At 44.8% G+C, this 27,084-nt stretch overlaps 1 protein-coding gene across 7 annotated transcripts in view; it reads right to left on the reverse strand.

The window, feature by feature from the left end:
- The window catches only part of smoc1 (SPARC related modular calcium binding 1), a 200,807-nt gene that overhangs the window by 53,269 nt on the left and 120,454 nt on the right, over positions 1-27,084 (reverse strand). For 4 of the 7 annotated variants that reach the window (XM_052485392.1, XM_052485393.1, XM_052485394.1 and 1 more), the window contains 2 exons: positions 19,598-19,678; positions 1,320-1,512 (listed from right to left, as the gene is read on the reverse strand). In XM_052485392.1, coding sequence (XP_052341352.1) covers positions 1,320-1,512; positions 19,598-19,678 — 274 coding nt within the window. The remainder of the gene's footprint in view (positions 1-1,319; positions 1,513-19,597; positions 19,679-27,084) is intronic. The other 3 variants (XM_052485395.1, XM_052485397.1, XM_052485398.1) reach the window with 1 other exon arrangement.

Consider the following 27,084-nt stretch of genomic DNA (forward strand, 5'->3'; position numbering starts at 1 on the left):
AAGATTAATACGACAACACACAGTGTACTGTAAAGATTAACTTGACAACACACACACAGTGTACTGTAAAGATTAATACGACAACACACAGTGTACTGTAAAGATTAATACGATAACACACAATGTACTGTAAAGATTAATACGACAACACACAGTGTACTGTAAAGGTTAATACGACAACACACAGTGTACTGTAAAGATTAATACGACAACACACACAGTGTACTGTACGACAGGTCCATGGAAACAGGTCCATGGAAACAGCCCTTAGCCGTGGTATATTGGTCATATACCACAAACCCCTTATTGCTGTTATAAACTGGTTACCAACGTAATTAGAGCAGTAAAAATACTGCTATGGCTTTCAGGAGGGGATGTGGTATATAGCCAATATACCACAGCTAAGAGCTGTTCGTATGGCACAACGCAAGGTTTTATAGATGTAGAAACTTGCGTGGTTCAAGCCCTGAATGCTGATTGGCTGAATGTCATAGCAGTATTTTTACTAGCAATAAGGAGGGGATGTGGTATATAGCCAATATACCACTGCTAAGAGCTGTTCGTATGGCACAACGCAATATGAATAGCTATTAATACTCTTCATATTCAAAGAGAAAGTCAACCAGATGTCATCCATCTTCCAAATATATTTACATAATATATATTTACATAATATATATTTACATAATATATATTTACATAATACAGTCAAGACATTTAATGAACCAGATGTCATCCATCTTCCACATATATTTACATAATACAGTCAAGACATTTAATGAATTCATTGGTTTTCTGAGGACATATCCTCAGAGAGAGATCTCTCTAATAAACATTATTGCATATTTTTATTTTCATCATATTCAACAGTCTAGTCAAATATATATATATATATATATAAACAAATAAAGCTTGATGAAATGTCAAAGTTGAGATATATTTTTCCAGCCTGGTCCCAGATCTGCTTGTGCTGTCTTGCCAACTCCCACGGTCATCATAGACAGCACAAACAGAGCTGGAACCAGGCTCCAATCTTCATTTATTGATCAACAACATGGTGTGTGTGTGTGTGTGTGTGTGTGTGTGTGTGTGTGTGTGTGTGTGTGTGTGTGTGTGTGTGTGTGTGTGTGTGTGTGTGTGTGTGTGTGTGTGTGTGTGTACCTGGAAGAGGTGCCTGGTATGGGTTTCCCTGTGTGTGTGTGTGTGTGTGTGTGTGTGTGTGTGTGTGTGTGTGTGTGTGTGTGTGTGTGTGTGTGTGTGTGTGTGTGTGTGTGTGTGTGTGTGTGTGTGTGCGCGTGCGCTCGTGCGTGCCTGTCTACCTGGTAGAGGTGCCTGGTATTGGTCTCCCTGTGTCTACCAGAACACACCAACAGTACCCAGTGGACTGGTGGCACTGTACAGGCTTGTGGAGGCCCCCTGGTCCACAGTCTGGGATGTAGATGGCCTCACGAGGGTTCTGACGGGCCTCGTCCAGGGCACTCTGCCTCTCCTGGTCACAAGAGGGAACTTTCTCTAAAACCATGAGAAACACACTCAATACACACACAGACAACATGACAAATATACTGACACACACAGACAACATGACAAATAGTAAAATATACTCAGGAGGACAGACAGACAGACAGACAGACAGACAGACAGACAGACAGACAGACAGACAGACAGACAGACAGGAGGACAGACAGACAGGAGGACAGACAGACAGACAGACAGACAGACAGACAGACAGACAGACAGACAGACAGACAGACAGACAGACAGACAGACAGACAGACAGACAGACAGACAGACAGACAGACAGACAGACAGACAGACAGACAGACAGACAGACAGACAGACAGACAGACAGACAGACAGACAGGACAGACAGTAACATTCACATAACACACATACAGTCCAGTCAGCCCTGTATCTTATTAGACAGACTTACTGGAACAAAATGATGAAATACAAAATGTGAGGGAGAAACTCAGTGAAGATCAAACTGCACATTAATAGGGAGAGAAGCAGCTGAGAGAGAGAGAGAGAGAGAGAGAGAGAGAGAGAGAGAGAGAGAGAGAGAGAGAGAGAGAGAGAGAGAGAGAGAAAGAGAGCGAGAGAAAGAGAGAGAGAGAGAGAGAAAATAGAGAGAGAGAGAGAGAGAGAGAGAGAGAGAGAGAGAGAGAGAGAGAGAGAGAGAGAGAGAGAGAGAGAGAGAGAGAGAGAGGCAGAGCCAGAGAGAGAGAGAGAGAGAGAGAGAGAGAGAGAGAGAGAAAAAAGAGAGAGAGAGAAAGAGAGAGAGAAAATAGAGAGAGAGAGAGAGAGAGAGAGAAAATAGAGAGAGAGAGAGGCAGAGCCAGAGAGAGAGCCAGAGAGCCAGAGAGAGAGAGAAAATAGAGAGAGAGAGAGGCAGAGCCAGAGAGAGAGCCAGAGAGAGAGAGAAAATAGAGAGAGAGAGGCAGAGCCAGAGAGAGAGAGAAAGAGAGAGAGAAAATAGAGAGAGAGAGAGAAAATAGAGAGAGAGAGAGAGGCAGAGCCAGAAAGAGAGAGAGAAAATAGAAAGAGAGCCAGAGAGAGAGAGACAGGCAGGCAGGGTACGGGCCAAGAGCACCACTGCAACATGTGGAAGCTCCAACAGCACAGCGTTTGCTGGGCGCTGAAGTGGGATTTTGCCACCCTACCACCATCCATCCATTTCTCTTTTTCAATCAAGTGCGTTAATGAAACAGTAAGCTACAACAACAGCTCTAAGGCCACAGGGCTCTCCCTCTTTCTCTCTCCTCTCTTCTCGCTCTCCTTCCCTATGGCTCCTCACAGCCTCTCATTCCCTATCTCTCCTCTCCTCACAGCCTCTCCTTCCCTATCTCTCCTCTCCTCACAGCCTCTCCTCACAGCCTCTCCTTCCCTATCTCTCCTCTCCTCACAGCCTCTCCTTCCCTATCTCTCCTCTCCTCACAGCCTCTCCTTCCCTATCTCTCCTCTCCTCACAGCGTCTCCTTTCCTATCTCTCCTCTCCTCACAACCTCTCCTTCCCTATCTCTCCTCTCCTTCCCTATCTCTCCTCTCCTCACAGCGTCTCCTTCCCTATCTCTCCTCTCCTCACAGCGTCTCCTTCCCTATCTCTCCTCTCCTCACAGCCTCTCCTTCCCTATCTCTCCTCTCCTCACAGCCTCTCCGTACTGGTGTGTCTGGGTTCAGTATAGTACAGTTGGAGAAGGGAGCAGCATGTCCCTATACATTGTCCCAGATGGATCCCTCCTCCTTATCGTGGACTACTGTGGACCAGGGGCCCATAGATGCACTTTAATGACAATTACAGTGTAATCTACGTTGTCAGTACGTCTCCGCGTGTTGCTCATTACTATCATTATGTTAAGGACTGTTTAAGATTTCACGTCTAGGAGACAGACAACTGATGAACCTGGGCGGTTTGGGGAGTCTCACTCTAAATGATTTACCTCTGTTTATTATACAGAGAGGGCACCAGGCGTTGCAACGATTCATTTTTTATACATATACATAGAAAAGGGCTGCATGTGATCTCAGATCTCCGCCTGGCCCGTCTCGTTGATCCTCTCAGCTCTCTGTGTGTCAGGGAAACGTAGTGTATCCTGTCATCTTCGCCCTGGCCCGTCTCGTTGATCCTCTCAGCTCTCTGTGTGTCAGGGAAACGTAGTGTATCCTGTCATCTTCGCCCTGGCCCGTCTCGTTGATCCTCTCAGCTCTCTGTGTGTCAGGGAAACGTAGTGTATCCTGTCATCTTCGCCCTGGCCCGTCTCGTTGATCCTCTCAGCTCTCTGTGTGTCAGGGAAACGTAGTGTATCCTGTCATCTTCGCCCTGGCCCGTCTCGTTGATCCTCTCAGCTCTCTGTGTGTCAGGGGAACGTAGTGTATCCTGTCATCTTCGCCCTGGCCCGTCTCGTTGATCCTCTCAGCTCTCTGTGTGTCAGGGAAACGTAGTGTATCCTGTCATCTTCGCCCTGGCCCGTCTCGTTGATCCTCTCAGCTCTCTGTGTGTCAGGGAAACGTAGTGTATCCTGTCATCTTCGCCCTGGCCCGTCTCGTTGATCCTCTCAGCTCTCTGTGTGTCAGGGAAACGTAGTGTATCCTGTCATCTTCGCCCTGGCCCGTCTCGTTGATCCTCTCAGCTCTCTGTGTGTCAGGGAAACGTAGTGTATCCTGTCATCTTCGCCCTGGCCCGTCTCCATACATCCTCAATTCTGATCTAGTCATTTGGTTATTTTTATTCACTTGTCCCCATCATCAGATCATCAGCCGACGCTGTGAAGGATGACAAACAGCCTAAAGAAAACACATTACCATGGTTTCTAGTTGAGACCTCTCAGCTCTCTGTGGTCAGGGAAACTAGTGTATCAATATTTTGCTGAACACATTGATCATCTAGAAAATGTTTGTTCTCCATTGGCTGTCCCCTCTTCTCATGGCTGTCCCCTCTTCTCATGGCTCTCAGCTCTCTCTCCTCTCATGGCGTAGTGTATCCTGTCATCTTCTCATGGATGTCACGTTGATCCTCTCCTCTCATGGCTGTCACCTCCTCTCCTCTCATGGCTGTCCCTCCTCTCCTCTCATGGCTGTCCTCTCAGCTCTCCTCTCATGGCTGTCCCCTCCTCTCCTGTCATGGCTATCGCCCTTCTCATGGCTGATCCTCTCAGCTCTCTTGTCATGGCTAGTCATCCTGTCATCTTCCTCTCATGGCTGTGATCCTCTCAGCTCTCTGGCTGTCACCTCCTAGTCCTATCCTGTCATCTGTCCCCTGGCCCGTCTGGCTGTCCTCTCAGCTCTCTTCTCATGGCCTCTCCTCTCATGGCAGGAAACGTAGTGTATCCTGTCATCTTCGCCCTGGCCCGTCTGGCTGATCCTCTCAGCTCTCTTCTCATGGCTAGTCATCCTGTCATCTTCTCCTGGCCCTCTCGTTGATCCTCTCAGCTCTCTGGCTGTCCCTCTTCTCATGGCTGTCATCTTCCCTGGCCCTCTGGCTGTCCTCTCAGCTCTCTTCTCATGGCTGTCAGTGTCTCCTGTCATCTTCCCCTGGCCCGTCCTCGTTGATCCTCTCAGCTCCTCTGTGTGTCATGGCTGTCACCTCCTCTCATGGCTGTCACCTGGCCCTCTCTCCTCTCAGCTCTCTGTGTGTCACCTAGTGTATCCTGTCATGGCTGTCCCCTGGCCCTCTCCTTGATCCTCTCAGCTCTCTCTGTGTCATGGCTAGTCACCTCCTCTCCTGTCATCTTCGCCCTGGCCCTTCTCGTTGATCCTCTCAGCTCTCTGTGTGTCAGGGAAACGTAGTGTATCCTGTCATCTTCGCCCTGGCCCGTCTCCATACATCCTCAATTCTGATCTAGTCATTTGGTTATTTTTATTCACTTGTCCCCATCATCAGATCATCAGCCGACGCTGTGAAGGATGACAAACAGCCTAAAGAAAACACATTACCATGGTTTCCTAGAGAGACACCCAAAGAGGAAGAGAGGCTCAATGATAACTGTATCAATATTTTGCTGAACACATTGATCATCTAGAAAATGTTTGTTCTCCATTGGCTGTCCCCTCTTCTCATGGCTGTCACCTCCTCTCCTCTCATGGCTGTCCTCTCTTCTCATGGATGTCACCTCCTCTCCTCTCATGGCTATCACCTCCTCTCTTCTCATGGCTGTCACCTCCTCTCCTCTCATGGCTGTCCCCTCCTCTCCTCTCATGGCTGTCCCCTCCTCTCTTCTCATGGCTATCACCTCCTCTCCTCTCATGGCTGTCACCTCCTCTCTTCTCATGGCTGTCACCTCCTCTCCTCTCATGGCTGTCCCCTCTTCTCATGGCTGTCACCTCCTCTCTTCTCATGGCTGTCACCTCCTCTCATGGCTGTCACCTCCTCTCTTCTCATGGCTATCACCTCCTCTCCTCTCATGGCTATCACCTCCTCTCCTCTCATGGCTGTCCCCTCTTCTCATGGCTGTCACCTCCTCTCCTCTCATGGCTGTCACCTCCTCTCTTCTCATGGCTGTCACCTCCTCTCCTCTCATGGCTATCACCTCCTCTCCTCTCATGGCTGTCCCCTCTTCTCATGGCTGTCACCTCCTCTCCTCTCATGGCTGTCACCTCCTCTCTTCTCATGGCTGTCACCTCCTCTCCTCTCATGGCTGTCCCCTCCTCTCCTCTCATGGCTGTCACCTCCTCTCCTCTCATGGCTGTCACCTCCTCTCATGGCTGTCACCTCCTCTCTTCTCATGGCTGTCACCTCCTCTCCTCTCATGGCTGTCCCCTCCTCTCCTCTCATGGCTGTCACCTCCTCTCTTCTCATGGCTATCACCTCCTCTCCTCTCATGGCTGTCACCTCCTCTCTTCTCATGGCTATCACCTCCTCTCCTCTCATGGCTGTCCTCTCTTCTCGTGGCTGTCACCTCCTCTCCTCTCATGGCTGTCACCTCCTCTCCTCTCATGGCTGTCACCTCCTCTCCTCTCATGGCTGTCACCTCCTCTCTTCTCATGGCTGTCACCTCCTCTCCTCTCATGGCTGTCCCCTCCTCTCCTCACATAGCTGTCACCTCCTCTCCTCTCATGGCTGTCCCCTCCTCTCATGGCTGTCACCTCCTCTCCTCTCATGGCTGTCACCTCCTCTCCTCTCATGGCTGTCCCCTCCTCTCTTCTCATGGCTGTCACCTCCTCTCCTCTCATGGCTGTCCCCTCTTCTCATGGCTGTCACCTCCTCTCCTCTCATGGCTGTCACCTCCTCTCCTCTCATGGCTGTCACCTCCTCTCCTCTCATGGCTGTCCTCTCTTCTCATGGCTGTCACCTCCTCTCCTCTATGGCTGTCACCTCCTCTCATGGCTGTCCCCTCCTCTCCTCTCATGGCTGTCCCTCCTCTCCTCTCATGGCTGTCCCCTCCTCTCCTCTCATGGCTGTCACCTCCTCTCCTTCTCATGGCTGTCCCTCCTCTCTTCTCATGGCTGTCCCCTCCTCTCTTCTCATGGCTGTCCCCTCCTCCTCCTCCTCTCATGGCTGTCACTTCCTCTCCTCTCATGGCTGTCACCTCCCTCTCTTCTCATGGCTGTCCCCTCCTCTCCTCTCATGGCTGTCACCTCCTCTCCTCTCATGGCTGTCACCTCCTCTCTTCTCATGGCTGTCACCTCCTCTCCTCTCATGGCTGTCCCCTCCTCTCCTCACATAGCTGTCACCTCCTCTCCTCTCATGGCTGTCACCTCCTCTCATGGCTGTCACCTCCTCTCTTCTCATGGCTGTCCCCTCCTCTCCTCTCATGGCTGTCACCTCCTCTCCTCTCATGGCTGTCACCTCCTCTCCTCTCATGGCTGTCACCTCCTCTCTTCTCATGGCTATAACCTCCTCTCCTCTCATGGCTGTCCTCTCTTCTCGTGGATGTCACCTCCTCTCCTCTCATGGCTGTCACCTCCTCTCCTCTCATGGCTGTCCCCTCCTCTCCTCTCATGGCTGTCCCCTCTTCTCATGGCTGTCACCTCCTCTCTTCTCATGGCTATCACCTCCTCTCAAACTCATGGCTGTCACCTCCTCTCTTCTCATGGCTGTCACCTCCTCTCCTCTCATGGCTGTCCCCTCTTCTCATGGCTGTCACCTCCTCTCTTCTCATGGCTGTCACCTCCTCTCCTCTCATGGCTGTCCCCTCTTCTCTTCTCATGGCTGTCACCTCCTCTCCTCTCATGGCTGTCCTCTCTTCTCATGGATGTCACCTCCTCTCCTCTCATGGCTGTCACCTCCTCTCCTCTCATGGCTGTCCCCTCCTCTCCTCTCCTCTCATGGCTGTCCTCTCTTCTCATGGCTGTCACCTCCTCTCCTCTCATGGCTGTCCCCTCCTCTCCTCTCATGGCTGCCCCCTCCTCTCCTCTCATGGCTATCACCTCCTCTCCTCTCATGGCTGTCCCCTCCTCTCTTCTCATGGCTGTCACCTCCTCTCCTCTCATGGCTGTACCCTCCTCTCTTCTCATGGCTGTCACCTCCTCTCATGGCTGTCACCCCCTCTCCTCTCATGGCTGTCACCTCTTCTCATGGCTGTCACCTCCTCTCATGGCTGTCACCTCCTCTCCTCTCATGGCTGCCCCCTCCTCTCTTCTCATGGCTGTCCCCTCCTCTCTCCTCTCATGGCTGTCACTTCCTCTCTTCTCATGGCTGTCACCTCCTCCTTCTCATGGCTGCCCCCTCCTCTGTTCTCATGGCTGATCTCTTCTCATGGCTGTCACCTCCTCTCCTCTCATGGCTGTCACCTCCTCTCCTCTCATGGCGGTCACCTCCTCTCTTCTCATGGCTGTCACCTCCTCTCCTCTCATGGCTGTACCCTCCTCTCTTCTCATGGCTGTCACCTCCTCTCCTCTCATGGCTGTCCCCTCCTCTCCTCTCATGGCTGTCACCTCCTCTCCTCTCATGGCTGCCCCCTACTCTCCTCTCCTCTCCTCTCCTCTCCTCTCCTCTCCTCTCCTCTCCTCTCCTCTCCTCTCCTCTCCTCTTCTGTCTGAGCAGCTCTCAACATCTCCAAAGCAAAAGGTCAAAGAAAACAGTCCAGGACTCTAGAGTGGTCACAGTTAAGAGCCTGCTATAAACACAATATTCTCTTTGACGCTCTCTCTCTCTTTCTCTCCCTCTCTGAAAGACACTTAGCCAGCACCCCCCTTCTACTCTCCACGCAATCACTACAAAGGTGTCTTTCAGCTGTGGGGTAATCACCACAATGGTGTACAGCTGCAGTGATCGGTAAGCTGCTCTGACAGCTGACTCTTAAAGTTAATGAGGGAGATATAAGTCTCCAAATTCAGTGATTTTTGCAATTCGTTCCAGTCATTGGCAGCAGAGAACTGGAAGGAAAGGCGGCCAAAGGAGGAATTGGCTTTGGGGGTGACCAGTGAGATATACCTGCTGGAATGCCTGCTACGGGTGGTTGCTGCTATGGTGACTAGTGAGCTGAGATAAGGCGGAGCTTTACCTAGCAGATACTTATAGATGACATGGAGCCAGTGGTTTTGGCGACGAGTATGAAGCGAGGACCAGCCAACGAAGAGCGTACAGGTCACAGTGGTGGGTAGTATATGGGGCTTTGGTGACAAAACAGATGGCACTGTGATAGACTGCATCCAATTTGTTGAGTAGGGTATTGGAGGCTATTTTGTAAATGACATCGCCAAAGTCGAGTATCGGTAGGAGAGTCCGTTTTACGAGGATAAGTTTGGTAGCATGAGTGAAGGAGGCTTTGTTTGCGAAATAGGAAGCCAATTCTAGATTAACTCTCAGATTGTTAAGGAATACTAAAAGCTATCAAGCCCTGGACAAACCTGCTGTTCACTATTTAACAAACACACACACAGTCCCTGTCTGAGGAGTGACAAAATCTGCCTCACACACACACACACACACACACACACACACACACACACACACACACACACACACACACACACACACACACACACACACACACACACACACACACACACACACACACACACACACACACACATACACACACACAAACACTCTCTGTCTGAGGAGTTACGCAACATCGTGTTCCTGTCCTCTCAGGACATGACATGTTAATGAGAAACAGGAAGCCAGTGTTTCCACAGGAGTTCCAAAGAGCTTTCACTCTCAATCTGTTTTTACAAAGCATATAGCTTAGTTATTGTTAAAAGCATATAGCCTGGTTATTGTTAAAAGCATATAGCCTGGTTATTGTTAAAAGCATATAGCCTGGTTATTGTTAAAAGCATATAGCCTGGTTATTGTTAAAAGCATATAGCCTTTGGCATTGTTGGTTAGGGCTTGCAAAGCATATGGCTATTTGCCTGGTTATTGTTAAAAGCATATAGCCTGGTCCTTTCAGAATAAGTCCTCCTCAGAATACAGTCCTCCTCTCAGAATACAGTCCTCCTCTCAGAATACAGTCCTCCTTTCAGAATATTGTACAGTCCTCTCAGAATACAGTAGAATAAGCATATAGCCTTTGAATACAGTTTCAGAATACAGTTTCCTACAGAATATGCATTGTTGGTTACAGGGCTTGCAAGTCCTCCTTTCAGAATAAGCAGAATACATGGCTCATTTGACAAATAACAATACATTTTATTTTATTAGAATTACAGTCCTCCTTTCAGAATACAGTCCTCCTTTCAGAATACAGTCCTCCTCTCAGAATACAGTCCTCCTTTCAGAATACAGTCCTCCTCTCAGAATACAGTCCTCCTTTCAGAATACAGTCCTCCTTTCAGAATACAGTCCTCCTTTCAGAATACAGTCCTCCTTTCAGAATACAGTCCTCCTTTCAGAATACAGTCCTCCTCTCAGAATACAGTCCTCCTCTCAGAATACAGTCCTCCTTTCAGAATACAGTCCTCCTTTCAGAATACAGTCCTCCTTTCAGAATACAGTCCTCCTCTCAGAATACAGTCCTCCTCTCAGAATACAGTCCTCCTTTCAGAATACAGTCCTCCTTTCAGAATACAGTCCTCCTCTCAGAATACAGTCCTCCTCTCAGAATACAGTCCTCCTTTCAGAATACAGTCCTCCTTTCAGAATACAGTCCTCCTCTCAGAATACAGTCCTCCTCTCAGAATACAGTCCTCCTCTCAGAATACAGTCCTCCTTTCAGAATACAGTCCTCCTTTCAGAATACAGTCCTCCTCTCAGAATACAGTCCTCCTCTCAGAATACAGTCCTCCTTTCAGAATACAGTCCTCCTTTCAGAATACAGTCCTCCTTTCAGAATACAGTCCTCCTTTCAGAATACAGTCCTCTCAGAATACAGTCCTCCTCTCAGAATACAGTCCTCCTTTCAGAATACAGTCCTCCTCTACAGTCCTCCTCTCAGAATACAGTCCTCCTCTCAGAATATAGTCCTCCTCTCAGAATACAGTCCTCCTTTCAGAATACAGTCCTCCTTTCAGAATACAGTCCTCCTCTCAGAATACAGCCCTCCTTTCAGAATACAGTCCTATCAGAATACAGTCCTCCTTTCAGAATGCAGTCCTCCTCTCAGAATAAAGTCCTTCTTTCAGAATACAGTCCTCCTTTCAGAATACAGTCCTCTCAGAATACAGTACTCCTTTCAGAATACAGTCCTCCTTTCAGAATACAGTCCTCCTTTCAGAATACAGTCCTCCTCTCAGAATACAGTCCTCCTCTCAGAATACAGTCCTCCTTTCAGAATACAGTCCTCCTTTCAGAATACAGTCCTCCTTTCAGAATACAGTCCTCCTTTCAGAATACAGTCCTCCTCTCAGAATACAGTCCTCCTCTCAGAATACAGTCCTCCTCTCAGAATACAGTCCTCCTTTCAGAATACAGTCCTCCTCTCAGAATACAGTCCTCCTCTCAGAATACAGTCCTCCTTTCAGAATACAGTCCTCCTTTCAGAATACAGTCCTCCTCTCAGAATACAGTCCTCCTCTCAGAATACAGTCCTCCTTTCAGAATACAGTCCTCCTTTCAGAATACAGTCCTCCTCTCAGAATACAGTCCTCCTTTCAGAATACAGTCCTCTCAGAATACAGTCCTCCTTTCAGAATACAGTCCTCCTTTCAGAATACAGTCCTCCTTTCAGAATATAGTCCTCTCAGAATACAGTCCTCCTCTCAGAATGCAGTCCTCCTCTCTGAATACAGTCCTCCTCTCAGAAGACAGTCCTCCTCTGAATACAGTCCTCCTCAGAATACAGTCCTCCTCTCAGAATACAGTCCTCCTTTCAGAATACAGTCCTTTCAGAATACAGTCCTCCTCTCAGAATACAGTCCTCCTTTCAGAATACAGTCCTCAGAATACAGTCCTCCTCTCAGAATACAGTCCTCCTCTCAGAATACAGTCCTCCTCTCAGAATACAGTCCTCCTCTCAGAATACAGTCCTCCTCTCAGAATACAGTCCTCCTTTCAGAATACAGTCCTCCTCTCAGAATACAGTCCTCCTCTCAGAATACAGTCCTCCTCTCAGAATACAGTCCTCCTCTCAGAATACAGTCCTCCTCTCAGAATACAGTCCTCCTTTCAGAATACAGTCCTCCTCTCAGAATACAGTCCTCCTCTCAGAATACAGTCCTCCTCTCAGAATACAGTCCTCCTCTCAGAATACAGTCCTCCTTTCAGAATACAGTCCTCCTCTCAGAATGCAGTCCTCCTCTCAGAATACAGTCCTCCTCTCAGAATGCAGTCCTCCTCTCAGAATACAGTCCTCCTCTCGGAAAACAGTCCTCCTCTCAGAATATATTCCTCCTCTCAGAATACAGTCCTCCTTTCAGAATACAGTCCTCCTTTCAGAATACAGTCCTCCTCTCAGAATACAGCCCTCCTTTCAGAATACAGTCCTATCAGAATACAGTCCTCCTTTCAGAATGCAGTCCTCCTCTCAGAATAAAGTCCTTCTTTCAGAATACAGTCCTCCTTTCAGAATACAGTCCTCTCAGAATACAGTACTCCTTTCAGAATACAGTCCTCCTTTCAGAATACAGCCCTCCTTTCAGAATACAGTCCTCCTTTCAGAATACAGTCCTCCTTTCAGAATACAGTCCTCCTCTCAGAATACAGTCCTCCTCTCAGAATTACAGTCCTCCTCTCAGAATACAGTCCTCCTCTCAGAATACAGTCCTCCTTTCAGAATACAGTCCTCCAGAATACAGTTCAGAATACAGTCCTCCTCTCAGAATACAGTCCTCCCTCCTCAGAATACAGTCCTCCTCTCAGAATGCAGTCCTCCTCTCAGAATAAAGTCCCTTTCAGAATACAGTCCTCCTCTCAGAATACAGTCCTCCTTTCAGAATACAGTCCTCCTCTCAGAATACAGTCCTCCTCTCAGAATACAGTCCTCCTCTCAGAATACAGTCCTCCTCTCAGAATACAGTCCTCCTCTCAGAATACAGTCCTCCTCTCAGAATACAGTCCTCCTCTCAGAATACAGTCCTCCTCTCAGAATACAGTCCTCCTTTCAGAATACAGTCCTCCTTTCAGAATACAGTCCCTTTCAGAATACAGTCCTCCTCTCAGAATACAGCCCTCCTTTCAGAATACAGTCCTATCAGAATACAGTCCTCCTTTCAGAATGCAGTCCTCCTCTCAGAATACAGTCCTCCTCTCAGAATACAGTCCTCCTCTCAGAATACAGTCCTCTCAGAATACTCAGAATACAGTCCTCCTCTCAGAATACAGTCCTCCTTTCAGAATACAGCCCTCCTCTCAGAATACAGTCCTCAGAATCTCAGAATACTCTCAGAATACAGTCCTCCTCTCAGAATACAGTCCTCCTCTCAGAATACAGTCCTCCTTTCAGAATACAGTCCCCTCCTCTCAGAATACAGTCCTCCTCTCAGAATACAGTCCTCCTCTCAGAATACAGTCCTCCTTCAGAATACAGTCCTACAGTCCTCCTTTCTGAATTCAGAATACAGTCAGAATACAGTCCTCCTTTCAGAATACAGCCCTCCTCTCAGAATACAGTCCTCCTCTCAGAATACAGTCCTCCAGAATACAGTCCTCCTCTCAGAATACAGTCCTCCTTTTAGAATACAGCCCTCCTCTCAGAATACATTCCTCCTCTCAGAATACAGTCCTCCTCTCAGAATAGAGTCCTCCTCTCAGAATACAGTCCTCCTTTTAGAATACAGCCCTCCTCTCAGAATACAGCCCTCCTCTCAGAATACAGTCCTCCTTTTAGAATACAGCCCTCCTCTCAGAATACAGTCCTCCTTTCAGAATACAGTCCTCTGTGGCCTGCCTGGTCTAGTGGTAATGTCGCAGCATCAGGTGTCTAAGTCAAAGCCTCAACTCTGTTCCACTTGAAATATTGACCGTAATTCAAATCCACAAACCTTTGGGGAGCAACATTACAACATTATACCGGGACAGTCTGCTGTTCTCTACTTCATCAATAGTCACTACAGGGGGAGGCAAATTGAGAAAGACTCTGGCCAGGACTCAGACTCTGGCAGTTCCAAGGGGAAGAGAGGGAGTCAGCAGTGTGATTCAGTCTATACTGCAGTAAACTCCTCACCCAGTGTGATTCAGTCTGTACTATAGAAAACTCCCCACTCACCTCTGAGTCGTAAATGACACCCTATTCCCTATACAGGGTGCTATTTGGAATGCGCGCCTGCGTATCTATATAGAGAATAGGGTTTTATTTGGGATGCACCCTCCATCTATGAGTCACTATTCTAACACCCCCCCCCCCAGCCCAATCTCTCCCTCTCTCTCACTCTGTTCTCTTTCTCTGTCCCATTATCCCTCCCTCAGACGATGTTCTGTAGCGTGAAACCAACTCGGTTCCAGAGAGAACGACTGGGCATACCTAGGGGCTGCTGTAAGCGTTCAGGGTTAATTGTCATGGAGACACAGACCGGCTAAACAAATTACACCCAGAGAAACACGATCCCGACTTTGCAAGCTATCCTCACCCCATCACTGTTCCTCCAGCCCAATCTCTCCTCTCCTCTCCTTTCTCTCTCCCTCCCTCCTCTGAAACAACTCGGTTCCAGAGAGAACGACTGGGCTCCTGTCTCATCCTGATCCTCACCCCATCACTGTTCCTCCAATTTAAGTATTTTAATTTGTAAAAGGTCTGGAAACAAAGAAGTTGTGCAACCTGTCTCATGAGAGGAAGTGATCTGGCAGTAGTATCATAGAAAGGCCTACAACCATGTCTGAGAGACCAGAATATATGAGCTGATCTGGCAGTAGTATCATAGAAAGGCCTACAACCATGTCTGAGAGACCAGAATATATGAGCTGATCTGGCAGTAATATCATTGAGACCAGAATATATTAGCTGATCTGGAAGTAGTATCATAGTGAGACCAGCATATATGAGCTGTTCTGGCAGTAGTGTCATAGAGACCAGAATATATTAGCTGATCTGGCAGAATATATTATATTATCATAGGGAGACCAGAATATATTAGCTGATCTGGCAGTATTATCATAGGGAGACCAGAATATATTAGCTGATCTGGCAGTAGTATCATAGGAGACCAGAATATATGAGCTGATCTGGCAGTAGTGTCATAGAGACCAGAATATATTAGCTGATCTGGCAGAATATATTATATTATCATAGGGAGACCAGAATATATTAGCTGATCTGGCAGTAGTGTCATAGGGAGACCAGAATATATTAGCTGATCTGGAAGAAGTATCATAGGGAGACCAGAATATATTAGCTGATCTGGCAGTAGTATCACAGGGAGACCAGAATATATTAGCTGATCTGGGGGTAGTATCAGACGGAGACCAGAATATATTAGCTGATCTGGCAGTAGTATCAAAGAGAGACCAGAATATATTAGCTGATCTGGAAGTAGTATCATAGAGATCAGAATATATTAGCTGATCTGGCAGTAGTATCATAGAGACCAGAATATATTAGCTGATCTGGCAGTAGTATCATAGGGAGACCAGAACATATTAGCTGATCTGGCAGTAGTGACACACGGACCAGAATATATTAGATGATCTGGCAGTAGTATCATGGAGAGACCAGAATATATTATCTGATCTGGCAGTAGTATCATAGGGAGACCAGAATATATTAGCTGATCTGGCAGTAGTGTCACAGACAGCAGAATATATTAGCTTATCTGGCAGTAGAGTCATAGAGAGACCAGAATATATTAGCTGATCTGGCAGTAGTATCATAGGGAGACCAGAATATATTAGCTGATCTGGCAGTAGTATCATAGGAGACCAGAATATATTAGCTGATCTGGCAGTAGTATCATAGAGACCAGAATATATTAGCTGATCTGGCAGTAGTATCATAGAGAGACCAGAATATATTAGCTGATCTGGCAGTAGTATCATAGAGAGACCATAATATATTAGCTGATCTGGCAGTAGTATCATAGAGAGACCATAATGTATTAGCTGATCTGGCAGTAGTATCATAGAGAGACCATAATATATTAGCTGATCTGGCAGTAGTATCAAAGAGAGACCAGAATATATTAGCTGATCTGGCAGTAGTATCATAGAGACCAGAATGTATTAGCTGATCTGGCAGTAGTATTATAGAGACCAGAATATATTAGCTGATCTGGCAGTAGTGTCACAGACAGCAGAATATATTAGCTCATCTGGCAGTAGAGTCATAGAGAGACACAAATATATTAGCTGATCTGGCAGTAGTATCATAGAGACCAGAATACATTAGCTAATCTGGCAGGAGTATCAAAGAGACCAGAATATATTAGCTGATCTGGCAGCAGTGTCATAGAGACCAGAAAATATTAGCTGATCTGGCAGTAGTATCAAAGAGAGACCAGAATATATTAGCTGATCTGGCAGTAATATCATAGGGAGACCAGAATATATCATCTGATCTGGCAGTAGAATCATAGAGAGACCAGAATATATTAGCTGATCTGGCAGTAATATCATAGGGAGACCAGAATATATCATCTGATCTGGCAGTAGAATCATAGGGAGACCAGAATATATTAGCTGATCTGGCAGTAGTATCATAGAGAGACCCGAATATATTAGCTGATCTGGCAGTAGTATCATAGAGAGACCAGAATACATTCGCTGATCTGTAGTGGGTTCGATTCCCGGGACCACCCATACGTAGAATGTATGCACACATGACTGTAAGTCGCTTTGGATAAAAGCGTCTGCTAAATGGCATATATTATTATATTATTATAATAGAGAGACCAGAATATATTAGCTGATCTGGCAGTAGTATCATAGAGACCTGAATATATTAGCTGATCTGGCAGTAGTATCATAGAGACCAGAATATATTAGCTGATCTGGCAGTAGTATCATAGAGACCAGAATATATTAGCTGATCTGGCAGTAGTATCATAGGGAGACCAGAATATATTAGCTGATCTGGCAGTAGTATTATAGGGAGACCAGAATATATTAGCTGATCTGGCAGTAGTATTATAGAGAGACCAGAATATATTAGCTGATCTGGCAGTAGTATCATAGGGAGACCAGAATATATTAGCTGATCTGGCAGTAGTATCATAGAGAGACCAGAATATATTAGCTGATCTGGCAGTAGTATCATAGAGACCAGAATACATTAGCTGATCTGGAGGTAGAATCATAGAGAGACCAGAATATATTAGCTAATCTGGCAGTAGTATCGAAGAGACCAGAATATATTAGCTGATCTGGCAGCAGTGTCATAGAGAGACCAGAATATATTAGCTGATCTGGCAGTAGTATCATAGGGAGACCAGAATATATTAGCTGATCTGGCAGTAATATCATAGAGACCAGAATATATTAGCTGATCTGGCAGTAGTACCAGAATATACAGAGACCAGAATATACCAGAATATAATAGCTGATCTGGCAGTAGTGTCATAGAGACCAGAATATATTAGCTGATCTGGCAGTAGTATCATAGGGAGACCAGAATATATAGCTGATCTGATCTGGCAGTAGTATCATAGAGAGACCAGAATATATTAGCTAATCTGGCAGGAGTATCGAAGAGACCAGAATATATTAGCTGATCTGGCAGCAGTGTCATAGAGACCAGAAAATATTAGCTGATCTGGCAGTAGTATCAAAGAGAGACCAGAATATATTAGCTGATCTGGCAGTAATATCATAGGGAGACCAGAATATATCATCTGATCTGGCAGTAGAATCATAGAGAGACCAGAATATATTAGCTGATCTGGCAGTAATATCATAGGGAGACCAGAATATATCATCTGATCTGGCAGTAGAATCATAGGGAGACCAGAATATATTAGCTGATCTGGCAGTAGTATCATAGAGAGACCCGAATATATTAGCTGATCTGGCAGTAGTATCATAGAGAGACCAGAATACATTCGCTGATCTGTAGTGGGTTCGATCATAGGGACCATAATATATTAGAATGTATTCACACATGACTGTAATATATAAAAGCGTCTGCTAAATGGCATATATTATTATATTATTATAATAGAGAGACCAGAATATATTAGCTGATCTGGCAGTAGTATCATAGAGAGACCTGAATATATTAGCTGATCTGGCAGTAGAATCATAGAGACCAGAATATATTAGCTGATCTGGCAGTAGTATCATAGAGACCAGAATATATTAGCTGATCTGGCAGTAGTATCATAGAGAGACCAGAATATATTAGCTGATCTGGCAGTAGTATTATAGGAGATCCAGAATATATTAGCTGATCTGGCAGTAGTATTATAGGGAGACCAGAATATATTAGCTGATCTGGCAGTAGTATCATAGGGAGACCAGAATATATTATCTGATCTGTCAGTAGTATCATAGAGAGACCAGAATATATTAGCTGATCTGGCAGTAGTATTATAGAGAGACCAGAATATATTAGCTGATCTGTCAGTAGTATATATAGAGACCAGAATATATCATCTGATCTGTCAGTGATATCATAGAGACCAGAATATATTAGCTGATCTGGCAGTAATGTCATAGAGAGACCAGAATATATTAGCAGATCTGGCAGTAGTATGATAGAGAGACCATAATATATTAGCTGATCTGGCAGTAGTATCATAGAGAGACCAGAATATATTAGTTGATCTGGCAGAATATATCATCTAGAGACCAGACCAGAATATATTAGTTGATCTGGCAGTAGTACCATAACAGAGATTAGAATATATTAGCTGATCTGGAAGTAGTACCATAGAGACCAGAATATATTAGCTGATCTGGCAGTAGTATCATAGGGAGACCAGAATATATCATCTGATCTGGCAGTAGTATCATAGAGACCAGAATATATTAGCTGATCCGGCAGTAATATCATAGGGAGACCAGAATATATCATCTGATCTGGCAGTAGTATCATAGAGACCAGAATATATTAGCTCATTTGGAAGTAGACACAGGGAGAACTGAATATATTAGCTGATCTGGCAGTAGTATCATAGAGACCAGAATATATTCGCTGATCTGGAAGTAGACACAGGGAGAACTGAATATATTAGCTGATCTGGCAGTAGTATCATAGAGACCAGAATATATTAGCTGATCTGGCAGTAATATCATAGGGAGACCAGAATATATCATCTGATCTGGCAGTAGTATCATAGAGACCAGAATATATTAGCTGATCTGGCAGTAATTATCATATGGAGACAAAATATATTAGCTGATCTGGAAGTAGACACAGGGAGACCAGAATATATTAGCTGATCTGGCAGTAGTATCATAGGGAGACCAGAATATATTAGCTGATCTGGCAGTAGTATCATAGGGAGACCAGAATATATTAGCTGATCTGGCAGTAGTATCATAGAGAGACCAGAATATATTAGCTGATCTGGCAGTAGTATCATAGGGAGACCATAATGTATTAGCTGATCTGGCAGTAGTATCATCAATGAATTAGCTGCTAGTCTCACACTTAAATCAGCAAGAGCAAAATAAACCCAAAGCAAATCTCTTAATCATTTTAGAATTTAAAGGTGCAATCTGCAATTCAAACAACAACAAAGTGGTTTTGCTGACATTTTTATGTGGGGTAAGAAGCAGAGGGATCGAGCTGGAGAGATGTAACCACTCTAAAATCAATCCCAGATTGTCCCTTTAAACCAGTAATCAGCAGTGAGAGTTTGATGGGAAAGTTAACCATAATAGATTGTAATTGTAGACAGCTCTCACCGGGTCGCCTGGTGCTGGAACTGTTCTGTTTACTCTCCTTATAAACCAGCTGTTTGATCCACAAGGTCGGAGCCGTAATCTCTGCAATGATACAGGTAGAGAACAGGGGCGCGTTTAGCAGGATACAATGTTTTGGAACGTTCAGAAATATGCTATTTAGAACAAAAATGCCTCTCTGACATGTAGTATAAGCTAGAGACCAGAATCACGTTGGCTCTGTTCATTGGAATTTCCATTTGCAACGTTTGAGAACGTGGATCAGGTACAGTCAGAATACATCAGCAACAGAAACTACAGTACAGTATGAAGACAGGCTAAAACTGCTCCTCCAATAGAAATCACCGATCCCACTTGTTGTCATGGCGACGTTGACTAGCTAAACGCATGCGTAGGAACACGTCATCGGGTCTAACGGTCGTGTTTCTGTCGAACCAGGCCATCAAATCAAAGGCTCCTCCCATAGAAAGTTGTTTTTGACAAAAATGAAAACGTGTCAGTTTGTCACATTCACAACGTTGTAGTAATGACAGGTTCTGCTACTTAAAACACTGGCCAATGAGATAGAGGCAGAACGACACTCTGCGCTATAGCATATATAGGAGGTTGGAGCTGTGCAACGAGATAGAGGCAGAACGACACTCTGCGCTATAGCATATATAGGAGGTTGGAGCTGTGCAACGAGATAGAGGCAGAACGACACTCTGCGCTATAGCATATATAGGAGGTAGGAGCTGTGCAACGAGATAGAATATATTAGGCAGAACGACACTCTGCGCTATAGCATATATAGGAGGTAGGAGCTGTGCAACGAGATAGAGGCAGAACGACACTCTGCGCTATAGCATATATAGGAGGTAGGAGCTGGCAGAGATAGAGGCAGAACGACACTCTGCGCTATAACATATATAGGAGGTAGGAGCTGATCTGGCAACGAGATAGCGGCAGAACGACACTCTGCGCTATAGCATATATAGGAGGTTGGAGCTGTGCAACGAGATAGAGGCAGAACGACACTCTGCGCTATAGCATATATAGGAGGTTGGAGCTGTGCAACGAGATAGCGGCAGAACGACACTCTGCGCTATAGCATATATAGGAGGTAGGATCTGATGTGCAACATAGATAGAGGCAGAACTGACACTCTGCGCTATAGCATATATAGGAGGTAGGAGCTGTGCAACGAGATAGAGGCAGAATAGAGACACTCTGCGCTATAACATATATTAGGAGGTAGGAGCTGTATAACGAGATAGCGGCAGAACGACACTCTGCGCTATAGCATATATAGGAGGTTGGAGCTGTGCAACGAGATAGCGGCAGAATCGACACTCTGCGCTATAGCAATATAGGAGGTAGGAAAACGAGATAGAGTGCAGAACGACACTCTGCGCTATAGCATATATAGGATAGGAGCTGTGACAAGAATAACGAGATAGCGGCAGCGACACTCTGCGCTATAGCATATATAGGAGAATATATTAGCTGTGCAACGAGATAGAGGCAGAACTGGACACTCTGCGAGATAGCATATATAGGAGGTAGGAGCTGTGCAACGAGATAGAGGCAGAACGACACTCTGCGCTATAGCATATATAGGAGGTAGGAGCTGTGCAACGAGATAGCGGCAGAAGGGAGACACTCTGCTGCTATAGCATATATAGGAGGTAGGAGCTGTGCAACGAGATAGAGGCAGAATGACACTCTGCGCTATAGCATATATAGGAGGTTGTGCACTTGGCAACGAGATTTGTTAACGGAGCATTTTTATGGGGTATAAAGCAGAGATCTGAGAGAGATGAACGACACTCTGCGCTATAGCATAATATAGGAGGTAGGAGCTAATTAACGAGATAGAGGCAGAACGACACTCTGCGCTATAGCAAATATAGGAGGTAGGAGCTGTGCAACAAGATAGAGGCAGAACGAACACTCTGCGCTATAGCATATATAGGAGGTTGGAGCTTTGCAACGAGAAGAGGCAGAAGACACTCTGCAGAAACTATAGCATATATAGGAGGTAGGACTGCTGTGCAACGAGATAGAGGCAGAACGACACTAAACTGCGCTATAGCATATAAAGGAGGTCAAATGGAGCTCCTCCCAAGAGAAGAGTTTTTGCAAAATGAAAACTCTGTTTGTCACATTAGCATATATAGGAGGTCTGCTACTTAAAAGCTGGCAATGAGATAGAGGCAGAACGACACTCTGCGCTATAGCATATATAGGAGGTAGGAGCTGTGCAACGAGATAGAGGCAGAACGACACTCTGCGCTATAGCATATATAGGAGGTTGGAGCTGTGCAACGAGATAGAGGCAGAACGACACTCTGCGCTATAGCATATATAGGAGGTAGGAGCTGTGCAACGAGATAGCGGCAGAACGACACTCTGCGCTATAGCATATATAGGAGGTAGGAGCTGTGCAACGAGATAGAGGCAGAACGACACTCTGCGCTATAGCATATATAGGAGGTAGGAGCTGTGCAACGAGATAGAGGCAGAACGACACTCTGCGCTATAGCATATATAGGAGGTAGGAGCTGTGCAACGAGATAGAGGCAGAACGACACTCTGCGCTATAGCATATATAGGAGGTTGGAGCTGTGCAACGAGATAGAGGCAGAACGACACTCTGCGCTATAGCATATATAGGAGGTAGGAGCTGTGGGCTTTGCAACGAGATAGAGGCAGAACGACAGTATATGATTAGGGAGATTCTATATGTGATTCTATGATATTAGTAACATACTGGGTCATCGACTTAGTAACTAACCTACTGGGTCATTGATAATGGAATTTATGTTTAAATTAATGATTAGAATATTCCACCCTGAAACCATATAATTGTATAAAATGTATTAGAGTCATAAAACTATAATCTGATGATGTGTGTAGCTTTATTCAGAATTAGAACAAGGACCTTTTGTTCCTTTTTAGCATGTAAGCAGGGTGCATGTGGGAAACAAATGATAAGAGGAGCTATCGACAGACAAGCTGGACCACTGTGTTCCTTACAGGATATTCTGTCTCCACCCGTGGAGGGGAGAAACTGTGTGGCTTGCATAACTAAAGATTAACTTCATAGATCTGGCCGACTTTGTGACAGCGTGCAGGGTTTGTTAACGCGGGGATATAAATAGGTATTCTGAGATAGGATGGTGATTCTGTACAAATAGGATAACATAAATGGTTAATTAACATGTAGTAAATTAGCAAATTAGATCAAATTCAAAAGACATACCTAAATAAAGTCCTCGTGAAACTGGTTGATATACAGCGAGGATATAAACTGGGTTTTGTTTTTGTGAAAGAGCCGGTAATTCTACGCGAACAGGATAACCCAAACCAATTCAAAAGACAATACTGAAATAGATTCCAGAAAGAGAGGGAAGCCTAATATAGCGGAGTAAGGTACGATATATTCACTGTAAAAGTTTGACACAACAGAAAACAGGTTGCCAACCGGGACTTTACGACCCCTGGGAAATAGCTTATAGATAAATAGATAATGATTCCAGTAAGGAGAAACACACAACGAGACACATAACACCATAGAACATAACTATAGTAATTGGATAATGGTAGAAAGCAAACACATAGATCATAGAGACTTGATCATAGAGACTTAATATATAAACACATAGATCATAGAGACTTAATATATAAACACACAGATCATAGAGACTTAATATATAAACACACAGATCATAGAGACTTAATATATAAACACATAGATCATAGAGACTTAATATATAAACACATAGATCATAGAGACATAATATATAAACACATAGATCATAGAGACTTAATATATAAACACATAGATCATAGAGACTTAATATATAAACACATAGATCATAGAGACATAATATATAAACACATAGATCATAGAGACTTAATATATAAACACATAGATCATAGAGACTTAATATATAAACACATAGATCATAGAGACTTAATATATAAACACACAGATCATAGAGACTTAATATATAAACACACAGATCATAGAGACTTAATATATAAACACATAGATCATAGACACTTAATATATAAACACATAGATCATAGAGACATAATATATAAACACATAGATCATAGAGACTTAATATATAAACACACAGATCATAGAGACTTAATATATAAACACACAGATCATAGAGACTTAATATATAAACACATAGATCATAGAGACTTAATATATAAACACATAGATCATAGAGACATAATATATAAACACATAGATCATAGAGACTTAATATATAAACACACAGATCATAGAGACTTAATATATAAACACATAGATCATAGAGACTTAATATATAAACACATAGATCATAGAGACTTAATATATAAACACATAGATCATAGAGACTTAATATATAAGGGAGAAAAGAAAAAGGGAACTACTAAGGAGGAAGAGACACAGAAAGGAGGACAGGATTTAGCAACCTTATTGGGAAAGTGGATAGAGGTAGAAAAGGGTTGAGGTGAGAAAAGACAAAGAACTGAAGAGAGAAGAAGAGAGGGACTAAATGTCACAACTAGCAAAAGAGACAGCCAAGAGAGGGCATGCACTGCGAAATGCCACAATCACAGACTGTAGAGAGAAAGAGGACAGGGTCAAAGGCACTGTGTAGGAGAGAGGAGGCACAGAAAGGATAGGAGAGAGGGTCAAATGCACTGTAGAGAGAAAGAGGACAGAAAGGATAGGAGAGTGGGCCACAAGGGTCAAGAGGCACTGTAGAGAGAAAGAGGACAGAAAGGATAGGAGAGAGGGTCAAAGGCAAGAACAGAGAGACTCAGAGGAGGAGTAGAAAGGAGGCTTTAAGGTAAATAAAAGAAAGAAAGAACAGACAGGAGACAGAATATTTGATTGCCACTCTTGGGGGAAATTGGATAAAAAAGAAAGAAAGAGCAGGAAATTTATTTTAAAAGGAAAGGGGAAACATGGAGAGTAGAAAATGGATAGAACCCGAGAACAGAAGTGCTACAACTGCTATAAAACAGGCCACATGGCAGAGGATTGTAAAGGCCCCACCAAAGAACAGCAGACAGAGAAGGTTTAGGGATGGACTGACTAAATGGGTTTTAACATTATTACTTTTATTTTACAGGGACAGTGCACATTAATCACAGTTGTGTGTGTTTAGTGGCTGGCTATTCCTATCAAGCACTTTGAGAGACTGTTTTGCAGACAGACTAAATGTGTTTTAATGTTGCAAAGCAAGCTTGGGCTAAACTAGTAAAGTAGTGTGGGAATTTCATAGATTTAAAGTACAGTATTGTATCCAAGGGTAGCGCATATTCAATTAAGTACATATAACCATTGAGGAAATGTAAAACTAATGATTAGAGGGAGTACAATGGAATTATCATTATTATTAGGTTTTGTTTGTTTAGAACCTAGGGGTCCCCTTTTGGGTTTGAGGAGATTTCCATGTTTCCTAGAGAAACGATATCTTAAAGGGGTACACACGCACATGGAATATTAGAAGTTTTTATTTTCCGAGTTTTTAATTAAACATGTGAATTCTTTAGATAAAGGGAATGAATGGTCTGGGAACCTGGGATACAACATGGAGAAAATGTTTGATGTTTTTTTCTTTCATTTGTCTACTATAGTAAGAAACACTCATGTGAAAGGGTGGTATGACTTTTGACCTCTACTTCCTTTGTGGTCTGATCTGCCTCATGGGAGGACCATTTGGATAATGAATTTGAGGTCATCTGATTTTAAGGTAATTTGTGTAATTGACAATTATGAACGAGTTTATAATTCTTTGACATATCTGTAATTGGAACCAATGAGAAGAAAGAAATGGCACATAGCCTTGGACTAATAATGGTAGACTTATGTTAAGTATTCAGGACATATTCTAAGCCAACAGGACAGGGATGTATGACATCTGTGGTGATCCAGGATCATTGAGAGGACGAGATAAAACTTCATCAAACTACGTAATAACCTGGTAGTAACCTTAGAGATTACTACCATAGACAGGTGATTTTTCAAAAAAATCCATGAGTTCAGACAGGGAAACAGTGAGACATTTAGTCAATATTTGGAACAACCTATATTTGATACTGATGGTTGTGGGAAGGAGCGACAGACAGATAGCAGAAAAGGCAGATGGAGAAGGCCTCCCCAGCTCTATGAGGAGGCCTAAGGTGACCTTCATGGTTTGGGAGTATTAGGAGGAGAAGGCCTCCCCAGCTCTATGAGGAGGCCTAAGGTGACCTCGATGGTTTGGGGGGTATTAGCAGGAGAAGGGCTCCTCCACCCTATGAGGAGGCCTAAGGTGACCTTGATGGTTTGGGGGGTATTAGGAGGAGAAGGGCTCCTCCGCCCTATGAGGAGGCCTAAGGTGACCTTCATGGTTTGGGAGTATTAGGAGGAGAAGGGCTCCTCCACCCTATGAGTATGCCTAAGGTGACCTTCATGGTTTGGGAGTATTAGGAGGAGAAGGGCTCCTCCGCCCTATGAGGAGGCCGAAGGTGACCTTCATGGTTTGGGAGTATGAGGAGAAGGGTTCCCCCGCCCTATGAGGAGGCCTAAGGGGGTTGGCCAGGAAGTGAGCAAGATAGAGAGAGAGCAGAAGGAATTTGAGGAGAATGAGAGGGAGAGACTGGGAGTGAGGAGCAGGAGACCTGGAGCATTATGAAGGTTAGAAACTCATAATAAGCCAGGATTTGAGAGAAGATAGCAGTGACACAGAATAGTTAGATGACGATGAGAAGATTTCCCAATTCCCACTCATAACGTTACCCAACCCCAGAGCTGGGGACGGAACATAACCACATATAGGGCATGGACAGGGATGTAGCCAGGGCATTAGAAGGAGTAGCACATCCAGACATGATAGAAGTCTATAGGGCATGGAGACAGAGGGATGTAGCCAGGGCATTAGAAGGAGTAGCACATCCAGACATGATAGAAGTCTATAGGGCATGGACAGGGATGTAGCCAGGGCATTAGAAGGAGTAACACATCCAGACATGATAGAAGTCTATAGGGCATGAACAGGGATGTAGCCAGGGCATTAGAAGGAGTAACACATCCAGACATGATAGAAGTCTATAGGGAATGAAGACAGAGGGATGTAGCCAGGGCATTAGAAGGAGTAACACATCCAGACATGATAGAAGTCTATAGGGCATGGACAGGGATGTAGCCAGGGCATTAGAAGGAGTAGCACATCCAGACATGATAGAAGTCTATAGGGCATGGACAGGGATGTAGCAAGGGCATTAGAAGGAGTAACACATCCAGACATGATAGAAGTCTATAGGGCATGGAGACAGAGGGATGTAGCCAGGGCATTAGAAGGAGTAGCACATCCAGACATGATAGAAGTCTATAGGGCATGAACAGGGATGTAGCCAGGGCATTAGAAGGAGTAGCACATCCAGACATGATAGAAGTCTATAGGGCATGAACAGGGATGTAGCCAGAGCATTAGAAGGAGTAGCACATCCAGACATGA

This window comes from Oncorhynchus keta, chromosome 29, assembly GCF_023373465.1.
Source record: "Oncorhynchus keta strain PuntledgeMale-10-30-2019 chromosome 29, Oket_V2, whole genome shotgun sequence".
NCBI classification, from domain to species: Eukaryota; Metazoa; Chordata; class Actinopteri; order Salmoniformes; family Salmonidae; genus Oncorhynchus; species Oncorhynchus keta.